This window comes from Chrysochloris asiatica, unplaced genomic scaffold (assembly GCF_000296735.1).
Source record: "Chrysochloris asiatica unplaced genomic scaffold, ChrAsi1.0 scaffold00111, whole genome shotgun sequence".
Lineage (NCBI taxonomy): Eukaryota > Metazoa > Chordata > Mammalia > Afrosoricida > Chrysochloridae > Chrysochloris > Chrysochloris asiatica.
Window position 1 is genome coordinate 7,546,882 of NW_006408629.1, and position 10,832 is coordinate 7,557,713.

The following is a 10,832-nucleotide window of genomic DNA, read 5'->3' on the forward strand; positions in this document are numbered from 1 at the left end:
CAGTGGAATTGGCCTGTTTCGAGCCCAGCTAGAGCTATCAGTGATGGAGAGCTGGGGGCTGAGAGAACTCATTAGACCCTAGTTCTGTCATGGTCCTTTCTAAAGAGTCCATCAGTCAACACTTTCTCATTCAGCCAATGAGCTCCTTCAGGTTAGTGATTTTAGAAACTTTGCTTTGGTATTTATGTAAACCCAAAGTACCTTTATTTCCCATTCTAGTGCACTGAAAATACTTCCCATGGACTAGAAAGCCTGTGTGCTCTGGCCCTGCCCTCTTTACTTATCACCCTATCTCTTCATTGCACTTTTCTTGCTCTGCTCATGCTTTCTTTCTGTTCCTTGAACATCCCATCCTTGTATGCCACTTCAGGCTTTTGGACTTGCTGGGAAAATTCTGCTGCTTGCTGCTTACCTGGCTTTTATTTTTATTTTTTTGTCATAACCAGGTCACAGTTCAGACAGGCCCTCCATCATCATCATCATAGTTAAATTGACTCCTTGATTCCTTCCATTTTCTATCACCTGATTCTATTTGATATTTCCCCCCCCCCCAAAAAAAATTATTTGCTTACTTCTTTTTCATCTATCTTTCTAGAACATAAACTCTAAAATTTTTTGCTTTTCTCATTAGTGTGTTCCCAGTGCCTAGCATAGAGTAGGTACTCAACAAATGATGTATTAAATGACAGTTAAGGGAAAGAACTGCTCCCTTTGTAAAATGCAAAGTTTATAGATGATTGATGTCACACTTCCTTAGCCAATATACCTTACTGGAATATAATAAATCCCTTTTTGACCCAGTATTCCTGGTTCCTTGTCCCACCTGTAACCTACTTGCCCTACCCAGGGCCATCAAATGGACTCTACTCATCAGACAGACTAGAAGTGCCCCACAGGGTTTCCAAGTCTGTAAATCTTTACAGACATAGCCTGCAACATCTTTCTCTGGCAGAGTGACTGGTGGTTTTGATCTGCCAATATTTCAGTTAGCAGATGAGCCTTTAACCATTACATCACCAGGCTTTCTTCCCACCTGTTACTCACCTGTAATTACTGTAGAACCCCCATATCCGCCAGCCGCTTTGACAGCTCCCCATTTTCTTGCATAGTTATCAGATCACTGCATCCACCTATACAATTATTTCCCATAAAAACCCGAGGTACCTAGAAAAGCAAGCCAACCAGGAGATTTAGGAATTTAAGTATTAGATTAGAAAAGAATGATCCCCTATCTGCTAACTCCATTTGCAGGGCCTTAGAGCTCTGGTAGCGTAGTGGTTACGAATCGGGCTGTGAACCGCAAGGTCAGCAGTTCGAAACTACCAGCGGTTCCACGGGAGAAAGATGAGGCGTTCTGCTCCCGTAAAGATTTACAGCCTCGGAAAACCCTGTGCAGGGTCACTATGAGTCGGAACCGACTCCACGGCACTTAACAACAACAACAACATTATTCTTAGGCTAGGCTCCCTCCCCGTGTAAGGACAAAACAGCTGGCTAATGGAAAAGGCAAAGGGGGCCCAAAAACGGAGTGGTAGTAGAAAGAATATTTTATTCTATTATCTACTGCTAGTAGAAAGAATATTTTATCCTTCCTCAAACATTTTCTATTACCCACAGCTTTTCAAATCACTTTACAACCTCCTTATGTGTACCCTTTTCAGAACAACTACTCTGTTTCTGTGGGTTGTTTCTTTTTAAAGAGTGAAATTTTCATTTAAGAATGTTTTTAAGCCAGGCTGTTTTTCAAATTCAATGTACTCTGTATCTGTGTGATGATCCAACTTGTCAAAATGATTCAAGATTTTCACTCTAGAGGAACAAATTTCACAGAAAGATTTTTGTTTAGCCATATCTCAACCACCCACATTGAATTTTGGTTCTCTGTAGCAGTGACCACACCTGAGCCTACAGCAACCCTAAATTCATTTCTAAAATGGAAAAGGTCCCTGTCCTTGATGCTTAGGTTTGAAGTTTATTAGTTATTTTTTGCTGTTTTTAAAAAACACAGGTGCACTCCATTCTCAACCAGGATAGAGGGTGGTGATGTTTGAATCTTATTCTTTAATCCTTGGTTCACCATACGATGTTTAAATGCTACAGCTCTGGAACCAAGGACATACATCTGCTCTGGCTTCATACCTGGAAAGGCAGACCGATGCATCATTACACCTGATATGTAGGTTTGTTTCCAGTCATACCCAACCCTCCCTCCCTGCTGCGAGGTACAGGCACATTCCAAAATTCCAGAGGGTTTTTGGAATCTTGAAGGAGGGGGAAGTCCCCTCACTGAAGGCCAGGCAATTCTAGGACCAGGGTGATACACAAACACTGATAAACAGTGAATCAATAAACACAATAGAGATCACTTGACTAAACAGAAGAAACCAGGTCATCACTCCACCCCCAATACTAGGAGCATACCAGAAGGGGTTGGAGAGATGAAAGATAGGAAGCTGTAAAGAGATTTCAAAAGCTTTTGATTTTCCTCAGAAGGCTTAGTAAATCAAGTGAATTTTTTCAAGAGTAGGAGAGATGAGAAAAAGGGCTGAATTATAATGTTTTTAGTAAGAAGGGAGCCCCAATGAAAGTGGGCTTTAAAAATAAAGGCTAAAAATGAAAGAAACCCTGAACCAAATTTTCATGGCTCTTTTCTGTGCCCAGAAAGAGGACTCATTTCTGCAGCTGGTTGTGTTCCTTATGGACACAGTGTATGCATTTGTTAATGTCAAATCCAGTCAGACATGCTGCCTACCCTCTCAGCACCACCAGACAGTAGAGGCCTTGCACATGTGAAGCACCATCAAAACACCATCGCTTTGTTAAATACTGTCAAGTAGGTTCCAACTCAGAGAGATCCTGTACAGGGCTTCTGAGGAGCAGCAGCTGGGTTTGAACTGCCGACCTTAAAACTAGTTGTCCAGTGTTTATCCTACAGCACAACAGTTAGCAACTTAAAAAAAGCAATTGCAGAAAGATGAGGTAAGAAATCAGATTGATTTTCCTCTGGATCCTGGCCATTATTTTAGAAAATAAAACTCCTCTCCCTTAAATTGTTGGGACCTTTCAGTTTTTCTCTTCTCAGAAAGACTTGGCTCTTGTCAGTTGTTCACAGTAAGCAGGCCAGAATCTTAATGCAATTCCAATATAATTAGACAGCATCCTCCTTCGACCTAAATAAAAACCATGTGGGCTTACACAAGGATGTGATTTATTCATTCCAGAACGTCCATATTTTCAGAGATAACTGAACAATTGTCACTACACCTACTATTTGGTTATCAACTATCTTGTTAGTAGACACTTCCCATTTATGACAGCAGTAAAAAAGCTATTGTCCAACTATTAATGAAGTATGTATGGTGATAATGAACACAAAAGTGCAAACATAAGTTAAGCTAGCTGTGATGGTTAAACAATGTTTGAATTTGGCTGTGTCATGATGCTCAGTGGTTTGGCAGTTATATAATGATGTTGTTGTTGTGACGTGCCGTTGAGTTGGTTCCAACCCATAACGACCCTGTATAGGGATATAATGATGTAGTTATCTTCTATTTGTACATACCACCAATTTTTGCATAATGACCTGGTCTTTGGAACCTAACTATGCAGATAACAGAGGAGTGGGTATGTTACTATGCCTGGCCACATCTTTACATTTGACCAGCATGAAGGTGGTTCAAACCTCTCTATCTTTAAGTTATGAGTGAAGATGTTGTAAGCAGTAGAATCAAATCTGAGTGTATTTCAGACTAACTTAACACAGATTTCTCTCCCACTCTCCCCACCTCCTAGAATTTCTGAATCGAGGAGCTCTGGTAGCGTAGTGGTTACGAATCGGGCTGTGAACCTTAAGGTCAGCGGTTCGAAACTACCAGCCGCTCCGCGGGAGAAAGATGAGGCTTTCTACTCCCGTAAAGATTTACACCCCTTGGAAACCCTGTACTGGGTCGCTATGGGTCGGAACCGACTCGATGGCACTTAACAACAACAACAACAAGGGTTCGGTCCAAGAATTTGCAATTCTATCTTTGCTGTTGTTAGCTGCCAACAAGATGGTTCTGACTCATAGTGACCCCATGCACAGCAGAACAAAACACTGCCTGGTCCTGTGCCATCCTCACAATTGTTGCTACACTTGAGCCCATTGCTGCTACCACTGTGCCGATCTATCTCTTTTACTCAGCATGATGTCCTTCTCCAGTGACTGGTCCCTCCTAATAACATCTCCAAAGTATGTGAGATGGAGTCTCGTCACTCTAGCCTGGAAATGAAGAGGAGGAATTCTGTCTAGTTCCCAGGTCATGCTGATGCTGCTGGTCCAGGGATCACAATCCACTAAATGCTGATTTAGATTGCTGTTGTTGGGTGCCATGGAATCTGTTTGACTTACAGTGACCCCATGTGACACAGTAGAACTGCCGCATAGATTTGTCTTGGCTGTAACCATTATAGAAACAGATTTCCAGGATCCGCTGACTGGGTTTGAACTGCTAACCTATCTCTTAGCTGCTGAGCATTTCAGTTTTGCTACCAGCAGTCCTTGTTAAGATTAAGCTGCCATTTATTCCTCCCAGCATAACTGAGGCTTCAGAAACCCACATCCTGACAACCACCCCTAGTTGTCTGAGACCTACCCCAAAACATGACCAGGCTGTTTCCTGGGCAGTACTGAGCACACTGTCTGACAAAGAAGCTAGACAGCGCCGCTGGAGGGATGAAAGACATCTTTTCCCTCACACCCACCCTCTAGGCTGGAAATAGCCAAACCACCTTAAAGCACACAGGTTACCACGGCCTCCAGGGAGCTGAACTACAGGTTGTGCAGCACAGTGTGGGTGCTGTGTGATGAAACAGGAAACACAAGAGGCGACAGAGGCACTGTTGATTCAGCTGTTGCCTATGCCATTGATCCTACCCCCTTGGAACTTAAGAGCCTGTAACTGTCAAAGAGAAGAGAACTGCCACCATAAACACAAGTTGCGTAGTTCTGGGGGCCCTTAATCTTTGGAGTAGGTTCTCCACAGACTACAACGTCTTCTGCAGTCCAGGATTACTGAGATGCAGCTATCAAAGCTACTTCCCAACACTTCTCACCAACTCTGGCTACTTCTGTGGAACAAACTCAGATGACTGCTGCTGTCTACAGTGGCTCCCTGCTGCCATCCTTACCCTGGCCCTCCTACAATCTCTTCTCCCCACAACCACCAGAGTGACTCTTATAAAACATAAATCAAGTCGGGTCATTCCTCTGCTCAAAACCCATCTGTGACTTCTCATCTCATACTGAGTACAAGCCAAAGATCTTACAATAGCTTGAAAGGCCCTTCTCAGTTTACTTCCATTAATTCTCAGGCCTCCTCTCTTGCTCCTCTCCTACTAGCTCACAGTGTTCAAACCACATGGGCCTCCAGCTTATTCCATGAATCTGCCAGGCACACACGTTTTGCACTGGCTATTACCACTGCCTGGGATGTTCTGCCTCTACATTTCTGCATGCCTCGCTTCTGTACCTCTATAAAAAACAAAAACCAGCCCCACTGCCATTCATTTGATTCTGGCTCATAGCAACCCACTGGAGATTTGGATTCTAAATCTTTACTAAAGCAGACAGTCTCATCTTTCTCCCACAGAGTGGCTGGTGGGTTTGAATCACCAACCTTGAGGTTAGTTAGCACTGCAACACTTAACCCACAGTGCCATTCAAACATTGCCTTCTGAGTGAAACCCTGTTAGCTCTACTTATAATTTCACCATGTTGCTTACTCCTTACTCTTTCCTACTTAATTTTGCTCCTTATCACATACAGCTTACCACCTTCCAACATACTATTTTATGGTTTTCCCCTGTAGACTTAAGTCTTTTTGAATGTTGTCTTCACAACTGTATTTCTAGTGTCCAGAAGAGTGAGTGGTACACATTGCTGCTGTTGCTGAATGTCATCGAGTCAATTTCAACTCATAGAAAGCCCATGTAGAACTGTCCCATAGGATTCTTTGGGGCTGTTATCTTTATTGAAGCAGATCTCCATGGAGATCTTTCTTTCTCCCATGGAGATGCTGGGTGGGTTTGAACTTCCAACCTTTCATTTAGCAAATGATGACTTAACCACACATCACCAGGGTTTGTTCCTGTCTATACCCACTGCTGTCAAGTCAGTTCCGACTCATAGTGACTCTAGAGGACAGACTAGACCTGGCATCTCTCCAAAAGCAGACAGCCACATCTTTCTGCTGTGGAGCAGCTGGTGGATTCAGATCAGCTCCTTTCAGATTTTTCGTTGGGTTCTCTCAAGCTGGCTCCACTCATAGTAACCCTATGTACACCAGAACAAAACACTTCTGGATCCTGCACCATCCTCAATATTGCTGCCATGTTTGAGTCCACTGCTGTAGTCAATGTGTCAAGCCATCTATTAAGTATCTTCCTTTTCGCTGACCCTCTATTAAGCATGGTGTCCATTTACAGGGATTGATCCCTCTTGACAGCTTGTCCAGAGTACAAGAGACAAAGACTGGCCATCCTAAGGAACATTCTGGCTATACTTTTCCTAAGTCAGATTTGTTCATTCTTGAATATTTTTTTCACCAACACCGTAATTCAGATGCATTAATTCTTATTTGGTCTTCCTTACTCAGTGTCTAGTTTTTGCATGTTTATGAGATGTCCTGGTGTGGTGCTAGAGGATAAACACTGGATTGCTAACCACAAGGTTAGCAGTTCAAACCCACCAGCTACTCCTTAGAAACCTTATACTGGTTCTCTGTGAGTTGAAACTGACTTGATGGCACTTTAACAACAGCAAGAACAATATAACATGAGGTGATTGAAAATACCATGGCTTGGGTCAGATGCTTCTTAGTCCTTAAAGTGACATCTTTGCTTTTTACACTTTAAAGGAAATTTTTTTGCGGCAGATCTGCCCAATACAATAGATTGTTTGATTTCTTGACTGCTGCCTTCATGCACATTGATTGTGGACCCAAGTAAAATGAAAGCCTTGACAACTTTAATTTTTTCCATTTATCACAGTGTTTCTTATTGGTCCAGTTGTGAGAATTGTTTTCTATTGAGGTGTAATCCACACTGAAGGCTATAGTTTTTTATCTTTAGCAGTAAGTGCTTCAGATCCTCTACACTTTCCTCAAGCAAATGTGTCTTCTGCATATCATTGATTAATGCATCTTCCTCCAATTCTGATACCGACTTCTTTTTCGTGTAGCCCAGGTTTTTTGGGTTATTTGCACATAATAAAGATTGAGTAAGTATGGTGAAAGGATACAACCCTGATGCACACCTTTCCTAATTTTAAACCAGTCTCTTATTCTGTCTGTTATTGGTCTATGTGCAGTTTCCACATATGCACAGTTAAGTACTCTAGAATTCCTATTCTTTGCAATGTTATTCATAATTTGTTATGATCCACACAGTTGAGTGTCTTGGCATATCAATAAAACACATGCAAACATCTTTCTAGTATTCTCTCCTTACAGAATACCTTACATATTGTTGTTATGTGCCGTCAAGTCGGCCCTGACTCATAGCTACCCTGTATAGGGTTGCTGAAGAGCAGCTGGTGAGTTTGAACCACCAGGCTTGAGGTTCAAACCAACCTTGCAGTCTAGTGCTTATCCTACAGAGCCAACCAGGGCTCTGGTGCCTACAAATATTGTTGAATGAATGCATGAAAGAGGTCGTCTTTCCCACTGGAGAGCAGAATGCTGTCAAATGCTGCTAGGCTGACATCAGCAGTTCCCAAACTAAATTGCAAATTGGAATCATCAGTTTAAAAATTGTGAGTGCCTGACCCCAGGCGCCAAACATTCTGACTTAATTGGTATGGGTGTGACTTGGGTATCAGATTAAAAAAAAAAAAGAAAAGGGACATTCCCAGGTGGTTTTGATGTGCAGCAAAGTTTGAGAACCCCCAGCTGAGAGGGATCCAAGGTACAAGGCACCCTGGAGAGCCAGGGCACTAACCGCACTTCTCTGTCTTGTTCAGGACCTGGGTCAGGCAGTAGGTATTTCCTTATTACCATGTCTTCTCTTCCAGTACCTAGCAGAAACTAGAGTTCTCAGTTCACAGCTAGAGCACAGGTAACACCTTGAACCTCACACTGCACTAAAACGCTGACTTCCAGTTAAGGATGGGAGGAGCACATTGTGTGAACACTCAGAACCTAGAGAAAACTCAATACAAGTTTTAATCAAACTGAAACTGAAATGTGCTTCTGCAAACACTGTGTTCTAGAATGTCCATCTTGCAAATAAACATCTCTTCCCCGACTCATTAACAAAAGAGATTTAAGTGACAGCCTCCCACCAGAAACTATGGGAAACATTGTGGGCTCTGAGGTAGAAGAAATCTTTGCAGCTAGAGGAGAGCTATTCGTAGGAGGCCCCATGGTTCACTTATAGCAAAGGGGACGTAAAGGTCATCTTATCTGGTCTTGTAGCCCAGGTTCCTGAGGATCACAGAGGCAGAACATGACACAACAAGTCACAGTGAGGGTGAATCCGGAGCTGAGTGCCCCTTCCCACTAGGACCATCCTAAAAACAGCCCATAATTAAGCAAGGGGTAAGGAATGGCCATCTAATTTTTTTTCCTGTGGGAGGAATTAGGCAAGAGAAGAATGAGCAAATTAGGTTATGTCTAAAGGAAGCCCAGAGGAAAGACTGAAGGTTAGCAAATCCCACTCGGCCATGTAAACACAGAAGGAATTGCCACATGACTTCTTTGTTAAGAAGCAGAAATGTACAGACCACCCCACCTCCCACTCCTAGCCCTGCAAGCCAAAAACTCTCATTTCAGGCAGCGCTCGAACAAGGACTCCAGATATCTCCCGAGATAACTTCCACCAAATTGTGAGGTCCACTAACCACATGTGCTGTGTCCCTTCCTTTGATTTGTGAGAGCTGCTGGCTACAGTCCAGTCACCCCTTCAAGAGAGCAAAGTCTTGTCTCAGACGCCCTCCCCCACCGTGCACAGCCCTCCTGAGGCCTGACAGAGCCTTAGCAATGTCCTAGAGAAAGACAGGCATCCCACCCTGGCAAGAAAAATGCAAGAATCTGGAGTCTTTTACCCATCTTTTCAAATGGAACCCCAGACTCACCGTTCTTGCTCCTGTGAGCTGCTGGAGATAATCTTGAATGGCATTTGTGTCATTGGAGGCTGTGATATCGACAAATACTAAAAGCCCTTGTTTGAAAGGCAATTGGCAGAGGATCTCTTGGGTCTTTCTGCAGTAAGGGCAGGTGGGTTTAATGAACACAACCACCTTCCCTGGGTGGACTCTGCTGTTCACAAACTGTTGGGCCATGCTGACAAGCTGCTATCTCCACAGGAGGACTCTTCAGTTGCAGGTATTGCTGGAGTGAGTGTAAAGCAGCTGCCCAGCCAGCTGACTCCCCTTTAAAGGAACCTCCCTGGAGGAGGAGTTTGCTTAGTAGTGTGCCTGGTTTTAAAGGGACAGCCCCAAAGTCATTTCTGTCTGGTGTGATTCACTAGTTGGACATGCCTCCGAATGCATGCTTACTGTTTAATAACCAATAGCTCTGCCCAAGGTGCTGGTGGTGTTATCAACCCTGCCCTTTGGCAGAGATTAGTGTGAAATCACCTTCTGGGAAAGTATAAAGTGCATAGATCAGACTCAGGAGGGGGTTGAAGAGACTGTGACCTCCTAAAATAAAATCTTTCCTTTGTTTTTCCCTTCTGGAGACACTGTTTTTTTTAAAAAACACAGACACAAGCAGAACCTTAAAAGGAACAGAATGCTTTGAAATCTCTTTGCTGTTATTGTTGTTAATGCTGTCGAGTTGGTTCCAACTCATAGCAACCCTGTATAGAATTTCCAAGAAGCAGCTGGTGGGTTTGAACTACCAACCTAGTGTTTAGCAGTCTAGTGCTTATCCTATAGCACCTTTGGTGGTGGTGGTGGCTGTGTGCCACCAAGTCAGTTCCGACTTATAGCAACCCTACATAGTGTTTCCAAGGCTGTAAATCTTTACTAGAACAGAAAGCCTTATCTTTCTCCCTGGAAGTAGCTGGTAGATTCAAACCACTGACCTTGAGGTTAGCAGCACAGCTCATAATCCACTATGCTACCAGGGGTCCTTTCAGCACCTTTAGAGGAAGTGAAATAAAATTGTGAATATGTGAAGTGGGTGTTACGTTTGTTGTTTTAGTGAAATTTGTTCACAACTTTTAAAAATCCAGAGATTTCACAAAGAATCAGAAGTTGCAACTTCTCTGAAAAGACAGATCTGATTACAACTATTGGAGAGTTTGCACAACAGGATTGATGTAATTGGTGTCACTGAATTGTGCATCAAATGTTGAATGGGTAAATATTGTGTTGTATATATTTTACAACAATTAATGAATGATTTATTTTTTTATTTTTTAAGTCAGGTCTGGCAGTATTGAGCGTGCATTCTTTTGTGACAACCATCTGGAGTCGAGTAGGCTTTGTTCCATGGGACAGGACAGACATCAGACTACAGTGTGCCATGCACCTTACTCACCTGGCTGGCCCTTGGCTTTGACACAGAGCTTTGTACCAGTGGATTTCAGTTCACTCCCCTCCTGAGAATTTGCCTTTCTACCCTAAATATACTGAATCAGGATACACACTACTCTGCGAACCATAAGGTCAGTGGTTCAAACCCACCAGCGGCTCCTTGGAAACCCTGTACAGGGTTGCTATGAGTCAGAACTGACTTAACAGCACTCAACAACAATAATGACAATCACCAGAATCCTGGTGTAGCTCTGTTGGATAAGTACATGACTGCTAATCACAGGCTGACAGATCAAACCCACCAGCTGCTCTT

The 10,832-nt window shown here is 43.1% G+C and overlaps 1 protein-coding gene across 1 annotated transcript; it reads right to left on the reverse strand.

Annotated features, from left to right (window-relative positions):
* Positions 1 to 1,050: 1,050 nt before the first annotated feature.
* Positions 1,051 to 9,319, reverse strand: GLRX (glutaredoxin (thioltransferase)). The gene is made up of 2 exons (XM_006867885.1): positions 9,113 to 9,319; positions 1,051 to 1,164 (listed from the first exon to the last, which is right to left on the reverse strand). Exons 1-2 carry the CDS (start codon positions 9,317 to 9,319, stop codon positions 1,051 to 1,053), a joined length of 321 nt encoding a protein of 106 aa, XP_006867947.1.
* Between the last annotated feature and the right edge of the window lie 1,513 nt (positions 9,320 to 10,832).

Bases quoted from the DNA above. Each gene is read 5' to 3' on its own strand.
- GLRX (XM_006867885.1), bottom strand. From the start codon at position 9,319: ATGGCCCAACAGTTTGTGAACAGCAGAGTCCACCCAGGGAAGGTGGTT. The intron at 1,165-9,112 runs GTGAGTCTGGGG...TTGCTTTTCTAG, and splicing joins AGCTCACAGGAGCAAGAACG to GTACCTCGGGTTTTTATGGG.